Raw genomic sequence first — 20,511 nt, 5'->3', positions numbered from 1 at the left:
TGCACCGGAGCTTATTGTCGTGAACTTTTCTGTTGGTGAACCGAGTTGTTCATGAACCGACGCGGAGTTCGTGAACCGAAGCATCTTGTCATGAACTTTTCTGTTGGTGAACCGAGTTGTTCATGAACAGAAGCGGAGTTCGTGCACCGGAGCATCTTGTCATGAACTTTTCTGTTCGTGAACCGAGTTGTTCATGAACAGAAGCGGAGTTCGTGCACCGGAGCTTATTGTCGTGAACTTTTCTGTTGGTGAACCGAGTTGTTCATGAACCGACGCGGAGTTCGTGAACCGAAGCATCTTGTCATGAACTTTTCTGTTGGTGAACCGAGTTGTTCATGAACAGAAGCGGAGTTCGTGCACCGGAGCATCTTGTCATGAACTTTTCTGTTCGTGAACCGAGTTGTTCATGAACAGAAGCGGAGTTCGTCAACCGGAGCACATTGTCGTGAACTTTTCTGTTCATGAACCGAGTTGTTCATGAACAGAAGCGGAGTTCGTGCACCGGAGCATATTGTCGTGAACTTTTCTGTCGGTGAACCGAGTTGTTCGTGAACCGAAGCGGAGTTCGTGCACCGGAGCTTATTGTCGTGAACTTTTCTGTTCGTGAACCGAGTTGTTCATGAACAGAAGCGGAGTTCGTGCACCGGAGCTTATTGTCGTGAACTTTTCTGTTCGTGAACCGAGTTGTTCATGAACCGACGCGGAGTTCGTCAACCGGAGCATTTTGTCGTGAACTTTTCTGTTCGTGAACCGAGTTGTTCATGAACAGAAGCGGAGTTCGTGCACCGGAGCACATTGTCGTGAACTTTTCTGTTCGTGAACCGAGTTGTTCATGAACCGACGTGGAGTTCGTCAACCGGAGCATTTTGTCGTGAACTTTTCTGTTTGTGAACCGAGTTGTTCATGAACAGAAGCGGAGTTCGTCAACCGGAGCATTTTGTCGTGAACTTTTCTGTTGGTGAACCGAGTTGTTCATGAACAGAAGCGGAGTTTGTGCACCGGAGCTTATTGTCGTGAACTTTTCTGTTGGTGAACCGAGTTGTTCATGAACAGAAGCGGAGTTCGTCAACCGGAGCTTATTGTCGTGAACTTTTCTGTTGGTGAACCGAGTTGTTCATGAACCGACGCGGAGTTCGTCAACCGGAGCTTATTGTCGTGAACTTTTCTGTTGGTGAACCGAGTTGTCCATGAACAGAAGCGGAGTTCGTGCACCGGAGCATATTGTCGTGAACTTTTCTGTTCGTGAACCGAGTTGTTCATGAACAGAAGCGGAGTTCGTGCACCGGAGCATTTTGTCGTGAACTTTTCTGTTCGTGAACCGAGTTGTTCATGAGCAGAAGCGGAGTTCGTGCACCGGAGCATATTGTCGTGAACTTTTCTGTTCGTGAACCGAGTTGTTCATGAGCAGAAGCGGAGTTCGTGCACCGGAGCTTATTGTCGTGAACTTTTCTGTTCGTGAACCGAGTTGTTCATGAACCGACGCGGAGTTCGTGAACCGGAGCTTATTGTCGTGAACTTTTCTGTTCGTGAACCGAGTTGTTCATGAACAGAAGCGGAGTTCGTGCACCGGAGCTTATTGTCGTGAACTTTTCTGTTGGTGAACCGAGTTGTTCATGAACCGACGCGGAGTTCGTGCACCGGAGCACATTGTCGTGAACTTTTCTGTTCGTGAACCGAGTTGTTCATGAACAGAAGCGGAGTTCGTGCACCGGAGCTTATTGTCATGAACTTTTCTGTTCGTGAACCGAGTTGTTCATGAACAGAAGCGGAGTTCGTGAACCGGAGCTTATTGTCGTGAACTTTTCTGTTCGTGAACCGAGTTGTTCATGAACAGAAGCGGAGTTCGTGCACCGGAGCATCTTGTCATGAACTTTTCTGTTCGTGAACCGAGTTGTTCATGAACAGAAGCGGAGTTCGTGCACCGGAGCATCTTGTCATGAACTTTTCTGTTCGTGAACCGAGTTGTTCATGAACAGACGCGGAGTTCGTGCACCGGAGCTTATTGTCGTGAACTTTTCTGTTCGTGAACCGAGTTGTTCATGAACCGACGCGGAGTTCGTCAACCGGAGCATCTTGTCATGAACTTTTCTGTTCGTGAACCGAGTTGTTCATGAACAGAAGCGGAGTTCGTGCACCGGAGCTTATTGTCGTGAACTTTTCTGTTCGTGAACCGAGTTGTTCATGAACAGAAGCGGAGTTCGTGCACCGGAGCTTATTGTCGTGAACTTTTCTGTTCGTGAACCGAGTTGTTCATGAACAGAAGCGGAGTTCGTGCACCGGAGCATCTTGTCATGAACTTTTCTGTTCGTGAACCGAGTTGTTCATGAACAGAAGCGGAGTTCGTGCACCGGAGCTTATTGTCGTGAACTTTTCTGTTCGTGAACCGAGTTGTTCATGAACAGAAGCGGAGTTCGTGCACCGGAGCATCTTGTCATGAACTTTTCTGTTCGTGAACCGAGTTGTTCATGAACAGAAGCGGAGTTCGTGCACCGGAGCTTATTGTCGTGAACTTTTCTGTTCGTGAACCGAGTTGTTCATGAACAGAAGCGGAGTTCGTGCACCGGAGCATCTTGTCATGAACTTTTCTGTTGGTGAACCGAGTTGTTCATGAACCGACGCGGAGTTCGTCAACCGGAGCAAATTGTCGTGAACTTTTCTGTTCGTGAACCGAGTTGTTCATGAACCGACGCGGAGTTCGTGCACCGGAGCATTTTGTCATGAACTTTTCTGTTGGTGAACCGAGTTGTTTGTGAACCGACGCGGAGTTCGTGCACCAGAGCTTATTGTCGTGAACTTTTCTGTTCATGAACCGAGTTGTTCATGAACAGAAGCGGAGTTCGTGCACCGGAGCTTATTGTCGTGAACTTTTCTGTTCGTGAACCGAGTTGTTCATGAACAGACGCGGAGTTCGTGCACCGGAGCTTATTGTCGTGAACTTTTCTGTTCGTGAACCGAGTTGTTCATGAACCGACGCGGAGTTCGTCAACCGGAGCATCTTGTCATGAACTTTTCTGTTCGTGAACCGAGTTGTTCATGAACAGAAGCGGAGTTCGTGCACCGGAGCATCTTGTCATGAACTTTTCTGTTGGTGAACCGAGTTGTTCATGAACAGAAGCGGAGTTCGTGCACCGGAGCTTATTGTCGTGAACTTTTCTGTTCGTGAACCGAGTTGTTCATGAACAGAAGCGGAGTTCGTGCACCGGAGCTTATTGTCGTGAACTTTTCTGTTCGTGAACCGAGTTGTTCATGAACAGAAGCGGAGTTCGTCAACCGGAGCTTATTGTCGTGAACTTTTCTGTTCGTGAACCGAGTTGTTCATGAACAGAAGCGGAGTTCGTCAACCGGAGCATTTTGTCGTGAACTTTTCTGTTCATGAACCGAGTTGTTCATGAACCGAAGCGGAGTTCGTGCACCGGAGCTTATTGTCGTGAACTTTTCTGTTCATGAACCGAGTTGTTCATGAACCGAAGCGGAGTTCGTGCACCGGAGCTTATTGTCGTGAACTTTTCTGTTCGTGAACCGAGTTGTTCATGAACCGACGCGGAGTTCGTCAACCGAGTTGTTTGTGAACAGAAGCGGAGTTCGTGCACCGAGGTATCACTGTAGTTATTCCAGTACTACCCCCCCCCCTCTCTCTCGTGTGTAATGGGTTCAGTTTGCTTGCTCCCGTAATTTCCCCAGAATCACCGAGTCAGCGATTTGAAGCCCGCATCGATGATGGGAAACTCTGCTACGATCGGAGATGGTGAGTCACTCGCCCAGATACTCACCCAGTCACTCACCCACTCACTCACCCACTCACCCACCCACCCACTCACCCACCCCCCCACCCACCCACCCACCCACTCACCCACCCCCCCACCCACTCACTCACCCACCCACCCACTCACCCACCCACCCACTCACCCACTCACCCCCCCACCCATTCACCCACCCACTCACTCACCCACCCACTCACCCACTCAACTCACCCACCCACTCACACCCACTCACCCAGCCACTCACCCCCCCACTCACCCCCCCACTCACTCACTCACCCAGCCACTCACAGTGTAGAGGCTACACGGGGCACCTTTGCCTGCGCTACACTTTACCCAGACAGCATTGAGGCTACACGGGGGACCTTTGCCTGACACTCACCCAGCCACTCACCCAGTCACTCGCTCAGTCACTCACCCAGCCACTCACCCAGCCACTCGCCCAGTCACTCACCCAGCCACTCGCCCAGTCACTCACCCAGTCACTCACCCACCCACTCACCCACCCACTCACCCACTCACCCAGCCACTCACCCAGCCACTCGCCCAGTCACTCACCCAGCCACCCACTCACCCAGCCACCCACTCACCCACCCACTCACCCACCCACTCACCCAGCCACCCACTCACGCACCCACTCACCCACCCACTCACTCACCCACTCACCCACCCACCCACCCACTCACCCACCCACCCACCCACTCACCCACCCACCCACTCACCCACTCACCCACCCACTCACCCAGCCACTCACCCACCCACTCACCCACCCACTCACCCACCCACCCACTCACCCACCCACTCACCCACCCACTCACCCACTCACCCACCCACTCACCCAGCCACTCACCCAGCCACTCACCCAGTCACTCACCCAGTCACTCACCCAGTCACTCACCCAGTCACTCACCCAGCCACTCACTCAGTCACTCAGTCACTCACCCAGCCACTCACTCAGCCACTCACTCAGATACTCACCCACCCACTCACTCACCCCCCCACCCCCCCACTCACCCACTCACCCAGCCACTCACCCACCCACTCACCCACTCACCCACCCACCCACTCACCCACCCAGCCACTCACCCACCCACTCACCCACTCACCCACCCACTCACCCACCCACTCACCCACCCACTCACCCAGCCACTCACCCAGATACTCACCCACCCACTCACTCACCCACTCACCCCCCCACTCCCCCACTCCCCCACTCACCCACTCACCCACCCACTCACCCACTCACCCATGCACTCACCCACCCACTCACCCACCCACTCACCCACTCACCCACTCACCCACCCACTCACCCAGCCACTCACCCCCCCATCCACCCACTCACCCACCCACTCACCCAGCCACTCGCAGTGTAGAGGCTACACGGGGGACCTTTGCCTGCGCTACACTTTACCCAGACGGCGTTGAGGCTACACGGGGGACCTTTGCCTCTGTTACAGCTACCACAAGAGCCAGTCGGTGTTCCTGGAGTCTCGCGACACAAACAAAATCAGCTGCGTCATCAGCTCCATCGGAACCAATGAGGTGAGCCGCAGGCTCGTGCACCTAGCCTGGCACGCGAGGGCGACGGTTGCTAGGTAGATGTCTGTGGGTCTCTGTGGGTGTCTGTGTGAGTCTGTGTGTCTCTGTGTGAGTTTCTGTGTGTGTCTGTGGGTGAGTCTGTGGGTGTCTGTGTGAGTCTGTGTGAGTCTGTGGGTCTCTGTGTGGTGAGTCTGTGGGTCTTTGTGAGTCTCTGTGTGAGTGTGTGGGTCTCTGTGTGAGTCTATGTGTCTCTGTGTGAGTCTGTGTGTCTCTGTGTGTCTCTGTGTGAGTCTGTGGGTCTCTGTGGGTCTCTGTGGGTCTCTGTGTGAGTCTGTGGGTCTCTGTGTGAGTATGTGTGAGTCTGTGGGTGTCTGTGTGTCTCTGTGGGTCTCTGTGTGAGTCTGTGTGTCTCTGTGGATCTCTGTGTGAGTCTGTGGGTCTCTGTGTGAGTCTGTGGGTCTCTGTGTGAGTCTGTGGGTCTCTGTGTGAGTCTGTGGGTCTCTTTGTGAGTCTGTGGGTGTCTGTGTGAGTCTGTGGGTCTCTGTGTGAGTCTGTGTCTCTGTGTGAGTTTCTGTGTGTCTGTGGGTGAGTCTGTGGGTGTCTGTGTGAGTCTGTGTGAGTCTGTGGGTCTCTGTGTGAGTGAGTCTATGGGTCTCTGTGTGGTGAGTCTGTGGGTCTCTGTGAGTCTCTGTGTGAGTGTGTGGGTCTCTGTGGGAGTCTATGTGTCTCTGTGTGAGTCTGTGTGTCTCTGTGTGAGTCTGTGGGTCTCTGTGTGAGTCTGTGGGTCTCTGTGTGAGTCTGTGGGTCTCTGTGTGAGTCTGTGTGTGAGTGTGTGGGTCTCTGTGTGAGTCTGTGGGTCTCTGTGTGAGTCTATGTGTCTCTGTGTGAGTCTGTGTGAGTCTGTGGGTCTCTGAGTGAGTCTGTGGGTCTCTGTGTGAGTCTGTGGGTCTCTGTGTGAGTCTGTGGGACTCTGCGTGAGTCTGTGGGTCTCTGTGTGAGTCTGTGTGAGTCTGTGTGAGTCTGTGGGTGTCTGTGTCTCTGTGGGTCTCTGTGTGAGTCTGTGTGTCTCTGTGGATCTCTGTGTGAGTCTGTGGGTCTCTGTGTGAGTCTGTGGGTCTCTGTGTGAGTCTGTGGGTCTCTGTGTGAGTCTGTGGGTCTCTGTGTGAGTCTGTGGGTCTCTGTGTGAGTCTGTGGGTCTCTGTGTGAGTCTGTGGGTCTCTGTGTGAGTGAGTCTGTGGGTCTCTGTGTGAGTGAGTCTGTGGGTCTCTGTGTGAGTCTGTGGGTCTCTGTGTGAGTGAGTCTGTGGGTCTCTGTGTGAGTCTGTGGGTCTCTGTGTGAGTGAGTCTGTGGGTCTCTGTGTGAGTGAGTCTGTGGGTCTCTGTGTGAGTGAGTCTGTGGGTCTTTGTGTGAGTCTGTGGGTCTCTGTGTGAGTGAGTCTGTGGGTCTTTGTGTGAGTCTGTGGGTCTCTGTGTGAGTGAGTCTGTGGGTCTCTGTGTGAGTGAGTCTGTGGGTCTCTGTGTGAGTGAGTCTGTGGGTCTCTGTGTGAGTCTGTGGGTCTCTGTGTGAGTGAGTCTGTGGGTCTCTGTGTGAGTCTGTGGGTCTCTGTGTGAGTGAGTCTGTGGGTCTCTGTGTGAGTGAGTCTGTGGGTCTCTGTGTGAGTCTGCGGGTCTGATGTCCGTCTCCATGTGTGTGTGCCGTGTGTGTGTGTGTACCTTGTGTGTGTACTGTGTGTGTGTGTGCACTGTGTGTGTGTTTACACTGTGTGTGTGTACCGTGTGTACCGTGTGTGTGTGTGTACGTACACCGTGTGTGTACCGTGTGTGTGTGTACCGTGTGTGTGTGTACCGTGTGTGTGTGTGTACCGTGTGTGTGTGTACCGTGTGTGTGTGTACCGTGTGTGTGTGTGTACCGTGTGTGTGTGTGTACCGTGTGTACACAGTGTGCGTGTGTACTGTGTGTGTACACCATGTGCGTGTGTACACCGTGTGTACTGTGTGTGTACACCGTGTGTGTACACCGTGTGTACTGTGTGTACTGTGTGTACACCGTGTGTACTGTGTGTACACAGTGTGCGTGTGTACTGTGTGTGTACACCATGTGCGTGTGTACACCGTGTGTACTGTGTGTGTACACCGTGTGTGTACACCGTGTGTACTGTGTGTACTGTGTGTACACCGTGTGTACTGTGTGTACACCGTGTGCGTGTGTACACCGTGTGTGTGCGTGTACACCGTGTGTGTACACCGTGTGTGTGTGCGTGTACACCGTGTGTGTACCGTGTGTGTGCGTGTGTGTACCGTGTGTGTGCGTGTGTGTACCGTGTGTGTGCGTGTACCGTGTGTGTGTGTGTGTGTACCGTGTGTGTGTGTACCGTGTGTGTGCGTGTGTGTACCGTGTGTGTGCGTGTGTGTACCGTGTGTGTGTGTACCGTGTGTGTGCGTGTGTGTACCGTGTGTGCGCGTGTGTGTACCGTGTGTGTGTGTACCGTGTGTGTGCGTGTGTGTACCGTGTGCGCGTGTGTGTACCGTGTGTGTGTACCGTGTACCGTGTGCGTGTACTGTGTGTGCGTGTACTGTGTGTGTACTGTGTACTGTGTGTGTGTACACTGTATATGTGTGTGTGCATGTGCGTGTGTGCAGGTGTGGGTTCGAAAGACATCGGACAGCAGCAAGATCCGTGTCTACCTGTCTCAGCTGCAGCGCGGGAAATACGTCCTGCGTAGCAGATGCACCTCCTGATAGACACACACACAGTACACACACACAGTACACACACACAGTACACACACACAGTACACACACACAGTACACACACACACAGTACACACACACACACAGTACACGTACACACAGTACACACACACACACACGTACACACACAGTACACACACACAGTACACACACACACACACACAGTACACACACAGTACACACACACACACAGTACACACACACGGTACACACACACACACACACGTACACACACACACACACAGTACACACACACGGTACACACACACAGTACACACACACAGTACACACACACAGTACACACACACGGTACACACACACAGTACACACACAGTACACACAGTACACACACAGTACACACAGTACACACACACACACACAGTACACACACAGTACACACAGTACACACACAGTACACACACACAGTACACACACACAGTACACACACAGTACACACAGTACACACACAGTACACACACAGTACACACACAGTACACACACAGTACACACACACGGTACACACACACAGTACACACACAGTACACACAGTACACACACAGTACACACACAGTACACACACACAGTACACACACAGTACACACACAGTACACACACAGTACACACACACGGTACACACACACAGTACACACACAGTACACACAGTACACACACAGTACACACACACAGTACACACACACGGTACACACACACAGTACACACAGTACACACACACACAGTACACACACGTACACACAGTACACACACAGTACACACACACACACACGTACACACAGTACACACACACAGTACACACACACACACACACGGTACACACACACAGTACACACACACACACAGTACACACACACACACACACAGTACACACACACACACACAGTACACACACACAGTACACACACACACACACAGTACACACACACAGTACACACACACACTACACACACACAGTACTCACACACAGTACACACACACAGTACACACACACAGTACACACACAGTACACACACACACACAGTACACACACACAGTACACGCGGATCACACACAGTACACACACACACAGTACACACACACACTACACACACACAGTACACACACACAGTACACACACACAGTACACACACACAGTACACACACACACACAGTACACACACACAGTACACGCGGATCACACACAGTACACACACACACAGTACACACACACACTACACACACACAGTACACACACACAGTACACACACACAGTACACACACAGTACACACACACACACAGTACACACACACAGTACACACACAGTACACACACACAGTACACACACAGTACACACACACAGTACACACACAGTACACACACACAGTACACACACACACACACACAGTACACACACACAGTACACACACACACACACACAGTACACACACACAGTACACACACAGTACACACACACAGTACACACACACAGTACACACACACACACACACAGTACACACACACAGTACACACACACAGTACACACACACAGTACACACACAGTACACACACACACACAGTACACACACACAGTACACACACAGTACACACACACAGTACACACACAGTACACACACACAGTACACACACACACAGTACACACACACAGTACACACACACAGTACACACACACAGTACACACACACAGTACTCACACACAGTACACACACACAGTACACACACACAGTACACACACACACAGTACACACACACAGTACACACACACAGTACACACACACACAGTACACACACACACAGTACACACACACACAGTACACACACACAGTACACACACACACACAGTACACACACACAGTACACACACAGTACACACACACAGTACACACACAGTACACACACACAGTACACACACACAGTACACACACACAGTACACACACAGTACACACACACAGTACACACACAGTACACACACACACACAGTACACACACAGTACACACACAGTACACACACACACAGTACACACACGTACACACAGTACACACACAGTACACACACACACACACGTACACACAGTACACACACACAGTACACACACACACACACGGTACACACACACAGTACACACACACACACAGTACACACACACACAGTACACACACACAGTACACACACACAGTACACACACAGTACACACACACAGTACACACACACAGTACACACAGTGTACACACACACACACAGTACACACACACACACAGTACACACACACAGTACACACACACAGTACACACACAGTACACACACAGTACACACACGGTACACACACACGGTACACACACACGGTACACACACACAGTACACACACACACACAGTACACACACACAGTACACACACGCTGTATATACACACACACGTCTACACACAGACACATGTACACAGACACATGTACACACACACACGCGTACACTAACACGCAGGCACATGTACACACACACACAGACACACGCTGTATATAAACACAGACACACGTGTACACACACAGGCACATGTACACACACAGACACACGTGTACACACACACACAGACACACGTGTACACACATGTACACACGCTGTATATACGCACACACACAAACAAACAGGCACATGTACACACACAGGCACATGTACACACACAGACACGTACACACACACACACGCAGGCACATGTACACACACACACATGTACAGACACGTGTACACACACACACACACGCGCGTTCTGTGTGTGAATCCGCAGTGTCTCCCGGCGCTTTGGCAAAGAGTTTCACTTTGTTCCACTTCGCTTCGAGAGGGGGGGGGGGCAGAGAGTGAGGGGGGGGCAGAGAGAGAGGGGGGGCAGAGAGAGAGGGGGGGCAGAGAGAGAGGGGGGGGGGGCAGAGAGAGAGAGGGGGGGCAGAGAGAAAGGGGGGGGGGCACGGGGTTGGTTTGTGAGTGGGCTCTACGTCTGTGTTGATGGTACACGAGGAACTGGAGCTCTGGGAAGTACGTTTGATGAGGTCGCTCGATACACAGTGTTTGATTAAAGGACATTTCTCAACTTTAGGTGTGTGTCTAAGTGTGTGTGTGTGTGTGCCCAGCCACCGCATGCCTAAACAGCTTTTGTTCGGCCGGATCGAGGGGGCTAAACGGTCGCGGCACGGGCTAGAGAAGAGATGGAGTGACGTGGTACAGGAGGACGTGGAGCTGAGTGGACTTGCCGATGACTGGTACCAGCGGTGTCAAGATCGGCCTCAGTGGAGGAGGCTCGTGAAGGACGCTACTGGGCAGTTGGAGGCAGTCGCCCTCCAACAACAACAGAGGGCGGAGGAGCGACGCTCACAACAACGAGCGGAGCGCCGGGTGGCTAAAGCACAGCAAGTTGGCACAGTAGGGGGCACAGGTGGTGCATCGGCCAGTCATCTCGGTCATCTCGGTCAGTCGACCCGTGGCACCTGCTGGGTCTGCCCCGTGACCTCCTGCCAGCGGGCGTTCGACACTTCACGTGGTAGCCTCAAGGTGCACTTGGCCTGGCACAAGCGTCGTGGTGACGTCACCGCCACTTAGTGGAGAATGGCGGTTGTTGTTGTTGTGTCTGCTGTGGTGGGCAGTGCCGTGGGGGAAGATCCCATTTAAATTTGCCATTCCCCTCATCGTGTCTGTGACCACCACAGCGGCTAAACGGGGGCTCTGGACAGGTGCGAGGGGCTGGTAACCCCTCCACCTTCAATCAATTACCACTAAACCACGACTGAAATATCTAACTAATAAGCTCGTGCCGGAGGCCCCGGGGGGACAGGCGTCTGTGACGTCTCCTGGCCAAACCCCAATTGGCGGAGCCAGGAGATTGAATCTTCACCCTCGGGGCTCCTCCAGAAACAACGAAAAGCCACTTCGTGTGGCCACGTGGAATGTTCGAACGCTCACTGCGGAGGAGGAGAGGCTGCCGCTCCTCTGTCGGGAGCTGGACCGGTACCGCCTGGATCTCTGTGGCATTCAGGAGGACCGGTGGACTGGTCATGGTGTCTGTGTGTTCAGAGGAGAGGCTGCCGCTCCTCTGTCGGGAGCTGGACCGGTACCGCCTGGATCTCTGTGGCATTCAGGAGGACCGGTGGACTGGTCATGGTGTCTGTGTGTTCAGAGGAGAGGCTGCCACTCCTCTGTTGGGAGCTGGACCGGTACCGCCTGGATCTCTGTGGCATTCAGGAGTACCGGTGGACTGGTCATGGTGTCTGTGTGTTCAGAGGAGAGGCTGCCGCTTCTCTGTCGGGAGCTGGACCGGTACCGCCTGGATCTCTGTGGCGTTCAGGAGGACCGGTGGACTGGTCATGGTGTCTGTGTGTTCAGAGGAGAGGCTGCCGCTCCTCTGTCGGGAGCTGGACCGGTACCGCCTGGATCTCTGTGGCATTCAGGAGGACCGGTGGACTGGTCATGGTGTCTGTGTGTTCAGAGGAGAGGCTGCCACTCCTCTGTCGGGAGCTGGACCGGTACCGCCTGGATCTCTGTGGCATTCAGGAGGACCGGTGGACTGGTCATGGTGTCTGTGTGTTCAGAGGAGAGGCTGCCACTCCTCTGTCGGGAGCTGGACCGGTACCGCCTGGATCTCTGTGGCATTCAGGAGGACCGGTGGACTGGTCATGGTGTCTGTGTGTTCAGAGGAGAGGCTGCCACTCCTCTGTCGGGAGCTGGACCGGTACCGCCTGGATCTCTGTGGCATTCAGGAGGACCGGTGGACTGGTCATGGTGTCTGTGTGTTCAGAGGAGAGGCTGCCGCTCCTCTGTCGGGAGCTGGACCGGTACCGCCTGGATCTCTGTGGCGTTCAGGAGGTCCGGTGGACCGGCTCTGGCTCCTGCCACCATGAGGGGTGGACAGTCCTCTACTCGGGGCAGGAGACTGCCAAACAACAACAGGGAGTGGCTCTTCTTCTGAACAAAAGAATGAAGGGGGCGTGGGAGCGTGGCGGTGAGGTGTGGGAAGCTGTAAGCCCCGGGCTACTCTGGGCTCGCCTTCCCATCAACGGGAGGCGAGGAGTGGTGGTCGTGGTTACTTATGTCCCCACCGAAGACGAACATCCGTGGAGGGAGGCGGTAGGGGGCACAGGGGGTGCATCAGCCACTCGTCTCAAGTCAGTCGACCCGTGGCACCTACACACCCCAACTCTCGCGAGAACTCGGTCCTGGCCCCTCAACTCTCGCGAGAACTCGCTCCTGGCCACCCCAACTCTCGCGAGAACTCGGTCCTGGCCACCCCAACTCTCGCGAGAACTCGCTCCTGGCCACCCAAACTCTCGCGAGAACTCGCTCCTGGCCACCCAAACTCTCGCGAGAACTCGCTCCTGGCCACCCCAACTCTCGCGAGAACTCGCTCCTGGCCACCCAAACTCTCGCGAGAACTCGGTCCTGGCCACCCCAACGCTCGCGAGAACTCGGTCCTGGCCCCTCAACTCTCGCGATAACTCGCTCCTAACCCCCCCTCACCAACTCTCGCGAGATCTCGATCCTAATCCCCACCCTCACCAACTCTCGCGAGAACTCGCTCCTAACCCCCCCCCCTCACCAACTCTCGCGAGAACTCGCTCATTACCCCCCCCTCACCAACTCTCGCGAGATCTCGATCCTAACCCCCCCCTCACCAACTCTCGCGAGAACTCGCTCCTAACCCCCCCCTCACCAACTCTCGCGAGATCTCGATCCTAATCTCCCCCCTCACCAACTCTCGCGAGAACTCGCTCCTTACCCCCCCCCTCACCAACTCTCGCGAGAACTCGCTCCTTACCCCCCCCTCACCCAACTCTCGCGAGAACTCGCTCCTTACCCCCCCCTCACCAACTCTCGCGAGAACTCGCTCCTAACCCCCCCCTCACCAACTCTCGCGAGAACTCGCTCCTAATCCCCCCCCTCACCAACTCTCTTCGAGAACTCGCTCCTAACCCCCCCCCTTCTCATCAACTCTCGCGAGAACTCGCTCGTCACCCCTCCCCCCTCACCAACTCTCGCGAGAACTCGCTCCTAACCCCCCCCCTCACCAACTCTCGCGAGAACTCGCTCCTAACCCTCCCCCTCACCAACTCTCGCGAGAACTCGCTCCTAACCCCCCCAACTCTCGCGAGAACTCGCTCCTAACCCCCCCCAACTCTCGCGAGAACTCGCTCCTAACCCCCCCCTCACCAACTCTCGCGAGAACTCGCTCCTAACCCCCCCAACTCTCGCGAGAACTCGCTCCTAACCTTCCCCCCTCACCAACTCTCGCGAGAACTCGCTCCTAACCCCCCCCCCCCTTCTCACCAACTCTCGCGAGAACTCGCTCCTAACCCTCCCCCCTCACCAACTCTCGCGAGAACTCGCTCCCCCCCCCTCACCAACTCTCGCGAGAACTCGCTCCTAACCCCCCCTCACCAACTCTCGCGAGAACTCGCTCCTAACCCTCCCTCACCAACTCTCGCGAGAACTCGCTCCTAATCCCCCTTCTCATCAACTCTCGCGAGAACTCGCTCCTGCCCCCCCCAACTCTCGCGAGAACTCGCTCCTAACCCCCCCAACTCTCGCGAGAACTCGCTCCTAACCCCCCCCAGCTCACCAACTCTCGCGAGAACTCGCTCCTAACCCCCCCAACTCTCGCGAGAACTCGCTCCTAACCCCCCCCCCTCACCAACTCTCGCGAGAACTCGCTCCTAACCCCCCCAACTCTCGCGAGAACTCGCTCCTAACCCCCCCAACTCTCGCGAGAACTCGCTCCTAACCCCCCCCCCCACCAACTCTCGCGAGAACTCGCTCCTACCCCCCCCCTCACCAACTCTCGCGAGAACTCGCTCCTAACCCCCCCCCGCTCACCAACTCTCGCGAGAACTCGCTCCTGCCCACCCTAACTCTCGCGAGAACTCGCTCCTAACCCCCCCCCTCACCAACTCTCGCGAGAACTCGCTCCTAATCCCCCCCCTCACCAACTCTCGCGAGAACTCGCTCCTAACCCCCCCCCCTTCTCATCAACTCTCGCGAGAACTCGCTCCTGCCCCCCCAACTCTCGCGAGAACTCGCTCGTCAACCCCCCCCCCCCTCGGAAGAGGTCTACCGTTCGCGAAAGACGTCTACCACTTTCGGAAGACGTCTACCGGTTTGGGAAGACGTCTACCGCTTTCGGAATACGTCTACCGGTTTGGTAAGACGTCTACCGCTTTCAGAAGACGTCTACCGCTTTCGGAAGACGTCTACCGTTTTTGGAAGACGTCTACCGCTTTCGGTAGGCGACTACCGCTTCCGGAAGACATCTACCGTTCTCGGCAGATATCCACCGCTTCCGGAAGATGTCTACCGTTCTCGGCAGACGTCTACCGCTTTCGGAAGACTTCTACCGCTTCCGGAAGACGTCTACCGCTTCTGGAAGACAACTACCGTTCTTGGCATACGTCTACCGCTTTCGGAAGACGTGTACCGCTTCCGGAAGACGCCTACCTCTTCCGGAAGACGTCTACCTCTTCTGGAAGACAACTACCGTTCTTGGCACACGTCTACCGCTTTCGGAAGACGTGTACCGCTTTCGGAAGACGTCTACCTCTTCCGGAAGACGTCTACCTCTTCTGGAAGACAACTACCGTTCTTGGCACACGTCTACCGCTTTCGGAAGACGTGTACCGCTTTCGGAAGACTTCTACCGCTTCCGGAAGACGTCTACCGCTTCTGGAAGACAACTACCGTTCTTGGCATACGTCTACCGCTTTCGGAAGACGTGTACCGCTTCCGGAAGACGCCTACCGTTCTGGGCATACATCTACCGCTTTCGGAAGACGTCTACCGCTTTCGGAAGACGTCTACCTCTTCCGGAAGACGTCTACCTCTTCCGGAAGACATCTACCGCTTTCGGAAGACGTCTACCGAACGAGAGTTTGCGTCTTCCGGACGCGAACTTCAGGGCGTCTGATTCCGCCTGCCATCTTGAGGCGTCACGTGGTACGTGGGGGGGCTAAGGGGGGCTGTGGGGGGGGGGCTGTCATCAGCTGATTGACAGGTCAAGGTCATTGGGTCATCACCATCATCACGGTCACCAACACTCAGTCCCACCACTCTGGGGCCTACCACTTTCATCATCATCACACCACCATCACCACCATCATCATCACACCACCATCATCATCTTCACCATCACCACCACCATCATCACCATCACACTACCATCATCATCACCACCATCATCATCATCACCATCACAGTCCCATCACCACCATCACACCACCATCACCACCACCACTACCATCATCACCATCACACCACCATCACCACCATCATCATCACACCACCACCACCACCATCATCATCACACCACCACCACCATAATCACCATTACAGTCCCATCACCACCATCACACCACCACCACCACTACCATCATTACCATCACACCACCATCACCACCACCATCATCACACCACCACCATCATCAACTTCACCACAATCACATCATCACCACCACCACCATCATCACCATCCCCACCATCATCACCATCACCACCATCATCACACCACCACCATCATCAACATCACCACAATCACATCATCACCACCACCACCATCACCACCATCACCACCACCATCATCACACCACCACCACCATCATCACCACCACTCACAGTCTCTCTCTATGCGAGTCTGTGGGTCTCTGTGTTGGTGAGTCTATGGGTCTCTGTGTGAGTCTATGGGTCTCTGTGTGAGTCTATGGGTCTCTGTGTGAGTGAGTCTATGGGTCTCTGTGTGAGTGAGTCTATGGGTCTCTGTGTGAGTGAGTCTGTGGGTCTCTGTGTGGTGAGTCTTATGGGTCTCTGTGTGAGTCTATGGGTCTCTGTGTGAGTGAGTCTATGGGTCTCTGTGTGAGTCTATGGGTCTCTGTGTGAGTCTATGGGTCTCTGTGTGAGTGAGTCTATGGGTCTCTGTGTGAGTGAGTCTATGGGTCTCTGTGTGAGTGAGTCTATGGGTCTCTGTGTGAGTGAGTCTGTGGGTCTCTGTGTGAGTGAGTCTATGGGTCTCTGTGTGGTGGTAAGTCTATGGGTCTCTGTGTGAGTCTATGGGTCTCTGTGTGAGTGAGTCTATGGGTCTCTGTGGTGAGTCTATGGGTCTCTGTGTGAGTCTATGGGTCTCTGTGTGGTGAGTCTTTGGGTCTCTGTGTGGTGAGTCTGTGGGTCTCTGTGTGAGTCTATGGGTCTCTGTGTGGTGAGTCTTTGGGTCTCTGTGTGGTGAGTCTGTGGGTCTCTGTGTGAGTCTATGGGTCTCTGTGTGAGTGAGTCTATGGGTCTCTGTGTGAGTGAGTCTATGGGTCTCTGTGTGAGTGAGTCTATGGGTCTCTGTGTGAGTGAGTCTGTGGGTCTCTGTGTGAGTGAGTCTATGGGTCTCTGTGTGGTGGTGAGTCTATGGGTCTCTGTGTGAGTCTATGGGTCTCTGTGTGGTGAGTCTTTGGGTCTCTGTGTGGTGAGTCTGTGGGTCTCTGTGTGAGTCTATGGGTCTGTGTGAGTGAGTCTATGGGTCTCTGTGTGGTGAGTCTATGGGTCTCTGTGTGGTGAGTCTTTGGGTCTCTGTGTGGTGAGTCTGTGGGTCTCTGTGTGAGTCTATGGGTCTCTGTGTGGTGAGCCTTTGGGTCTCTGTGTGAGTGAGTCTATGGGTCTCTGTGTGAGTCTTTGGGTCTCTGTGTGAGTGAGTCTATGGGTCTGTGTGTGAGTCTATGGGTCTCTGTGTGAGTGAGTCTATGGGTCTGTGAGTGAGTCTGTGGGTCTCTGTGTGAGTGAGTCTGTGGCTCTCTGTGTGAGTGAGTCTGTGGGTCTCTGTATGAGTCTATGGCTCACTGTATGAGTCTATGGCTCACTGTATGAGTCTATGGCTCTCTGTGTGAGTCTGTGGCTCACTGTATGAGTCTATGGCTCTCTGAGTGAGTCTATGGCTCTCTGTGTGAGTCTGTGGCTCACTGTATGAGTCTATGGCTCTCTGTGTGAGTCTGTGGCTCACTGTATGAGTCTATGGCTCTCTGTGTGAGTCTGTGGCTCACTGTATGAGTCTATGGCTTTCTGTATGAGTGAGTCTATGGCTCTCTGTGTGAGTCTGTGGGTCTCTGTATGAGTCTATGGCTCTCTGAGTGAGTCTGTGGCTCTCTGTGTGGTGAGTCTGTGGGTCTCTGTGTGAGTCTATGGGTCTCTGTGTGAGTGAGTCTATGGGTCTCTGTGTGAGTGAGTCTATGGGTCTCTGTGTGAGTGAGTCTATGGGTCTCTGTGTGAGTGAGTCTGTGGGTCTCTGTGTGAGTGAGTCTATGGGTCTCTGTGTGGTGGTGAGTCTATGGGTCTCTGTGTGAGTCTATGGGTCTCTGTGTGGTGAGTCTTTGGGTCTCTGTGTGGTGAGTCTGTGGGTCTCTGTGTGAGTCTATGGGTCTGTGTGAGTGAGTCTATGGGTCTCTGTGTGGTGAGTCTATGGGTCTCTGTGTGGTGAGTCTTTGGGTCTCTGTGTGGTGAGTCTGTGGGTCTCTGTGTGAGTCTATGGGTCTCTGTGTGGTGAGCCTTTGGGTCTCTGTGTGAGTGAGTCTATGGGTCTCTGTGTGAGTCTTTGGGTCTCTGTGTGAGTGAGTCTATGGGTCTGTGTGTGAGTCTATGGGTCTCTGTGTGAGTGAGTCTATGGGTCTGTGAGTGAGTCTGTGGGTCTCTGTGTGAGTGAGTCTGTGGCTCTCTGTGTGAGTGAGTCTGTGGGTCTCTGTATGAGTCTATGGCTCACTGTATGAGTCTATGGCTCACTGTATGAGTCTATGGCTCTCTGTGTGAGTCTGTGGCTCACTGTATGAGTCTATGGCTCTCTGAGTGAGTCTATGGCTCTCTGTGTGAGTCTGTGGCTCACTGTATGAGTCTATGGCTCTCTGTGTGAGTCTGTGGCTCACTGTATGAGTCTATGGCTCTCTGTGTGAGTCTGTGGCTCACTGTATGAGTCTATGGCTCTCTGTATGAGTGAGTCTATGGCTCTCTGTGTGAGTCTGTGGGTCTCTGTATGAGTCTATGGCTCTCTGAGTGAGTCTGTGGCTCTCTGTGTGAGTGAGTCTATGGCTCTCTGAGTGAGTCTGTGGCTCTCTGAGTGAGTCTGTGGCTCTCTGTATGAGTCTGTGGGTCTCTGTGTGAGTGAGTCTATGGGTCTCTGTGTGGTGAGTCTGTGGGTCTCTGTGTGGTGAGTCTATGGCTCTCTGTGTGAGTCTGTGGGTCTCTGTATGAGTCTATGGCTCTCTGTGTGAGTCTGTGGGTCTCTGTATGAGTCTATGGCTCTCTGAGTGAGTCTGTGGCTCACTGTACGAGTCTATGGCTCACTGTATGAGTCTGTGCCTCTCTCAGAATATGGTTTTGGCTTCAAAGGTGGCTTTTTATGCCTCTACAGCTTGGACACACGATGGGCGTGTCAGGTTCATGGTGATAGTGGTTGTGGTTGTTGTGGTGGTGGTAATAGTGGTTGTGGTAATAGTGGTGGTGGTAATAGTGGTTGTGGTAATAGTGGTGGTGGTAGTAGTGGTGGTGGTGATAGTGGTGGTGATGGTGGTAGTAGTGGTGGTGGTGATAGTGGTGGTGATGGTGGTAGTAGTGGTGGTGGTGATAGTGGTTGTGGTGATAGTGGTTGTGGTAATAGTGGTTGTGGTAATAGTGGTGGTGGTAATAGTGGTGGTGGTAATAGTGGTGGTGGTAATAGTGGTTGTGGTAATAGTGGTGGTGGTAATAGTGGTTGTGGTGATAGTGGTTGTGGTGATAGTGGTTGTGGTAATAGTGGTTGTGGTGATAGTGGTTGTGGTGATAGTGGTTGTGGTGATAGTGGTTGTGGTGATAGTGGTTGTGGTAATAGTGGTGGTGGTAGTAGTGGTTGTGGTAATAGTGGTTGTGGTAATAGTGGTGGTGATGGTGGTTGTGGTGATAGTGGTTGTGGTAATAGTGGTTGTGGTGATAGTGGTTGTGGTGATAGTGGTTGTGGTGATAGTGGTTGTGGTGATAGTGGTTGTGGTGATAGTGGTTGTGGTGATAGTGGTTGTGGTGATAGTGGTTGTGGTGATAGTGGTTGTGGTGATAGTGGTTGTGGTGATAGTGGTTGTGGTGATAGTGGTTGTGGTGATAGTGGTTGTGGTGATAGTGGTTGTGGTAATAGTGGTGGTGATGGTGGTTGTGGTAATAGTGGTTGTGGTGATAGTGGTTGTGGTGATAGTGGTGGTGGTAATAGTGGTTGTGGTAATAGTGGTTGTGGTAATAGTGGTGGTGATGGTGGTTGTGGTAATAGTGGTTGTGGTAATAGTGGTGGTGGTAATAGTGGTGGTGGTAATAGTGGTGGTGATGGTGGTTGTGGTAATAGTGGTTGTGGTGATAGTGGTTGTGGTAATAGTGGTGGTGATGGTGGTTGTGGTAATAGTGGTTGTGGTGATAGTGGTTGTGGTAATAGTGGTGGTGAT

General features: G+C 53.5%; 2 protein-coding genes across 3 annotated transcripts in view; both read left to right on the top strand.

Annotated features, from left to right (window-relative positions):
- The window catches only part of SUDS3 (SIN3A corepressor complex component SDS3), a 29,840-nt gene extending 18,966 nt beyond the window's left edge, over positions 1 to 10,874 (top strand). The window contains exons 10-12 of one of the 2 annotated variants that reach the window (XM_078885377.1): positions 3,682 to 3,745; positions 5,216 to 5,300; positions 7,937 to 8,116. In XM_078885377.1, coding sequence (XP_078741503.1) covers positions 3,682 to 3,745; positions 5,216 to 5,300; positions 7,937 to 8,035 — 248 coding nt within the window. In that variant the 3' untranslated portion in view covers positions 8,036 to 8,116. Of the gene's footprint in view, positions 1 to 3,681; positions 3,746 to 5,069; positions 5,301 to 7,936 lie in introns of those variants that run through there. The other variant, XM_078885376.1, reaches the window with a different exon arrangement.
- A 5,064-nt stretch (positions 10,875 to 15,938) lies between these two features.
- The window catches only part of LOC144955031 (serine/threonine-protein kinase TAO1-A-like), a gene marked incomplete at its 3' end in the record, with an annotated part of 28,391 nt that continues 23,818 nt past the window's right edge, over positions 15,939 to 20,511 (top strand). The window contains exon 1 of the mRNA XM_078885375.1: positions 15,939 to 16,024. The remainder of the gene's footprint in view (positions 16,025 to 20,511) is intronic.

This window comes from Lampetra fluviatilis, unplaced genomic scaffold (genome assembly GCF_964198595.1).
Source record: "Lampetra fluviatilis unplaced genomic scaffold, kcLamFluv1.1 SCAFFOLD_584, whole genome shotgun sequence".
NCBI lineage: Eukaryota > Metazoa > Chordata > Hyperoartia > Petromyzontiformes > Petromyzontidae > Lampetra > Lampetra fluviatilis.
This window is presented reverse-complemented; position numbering and strand designations above follow the sequence as displayed.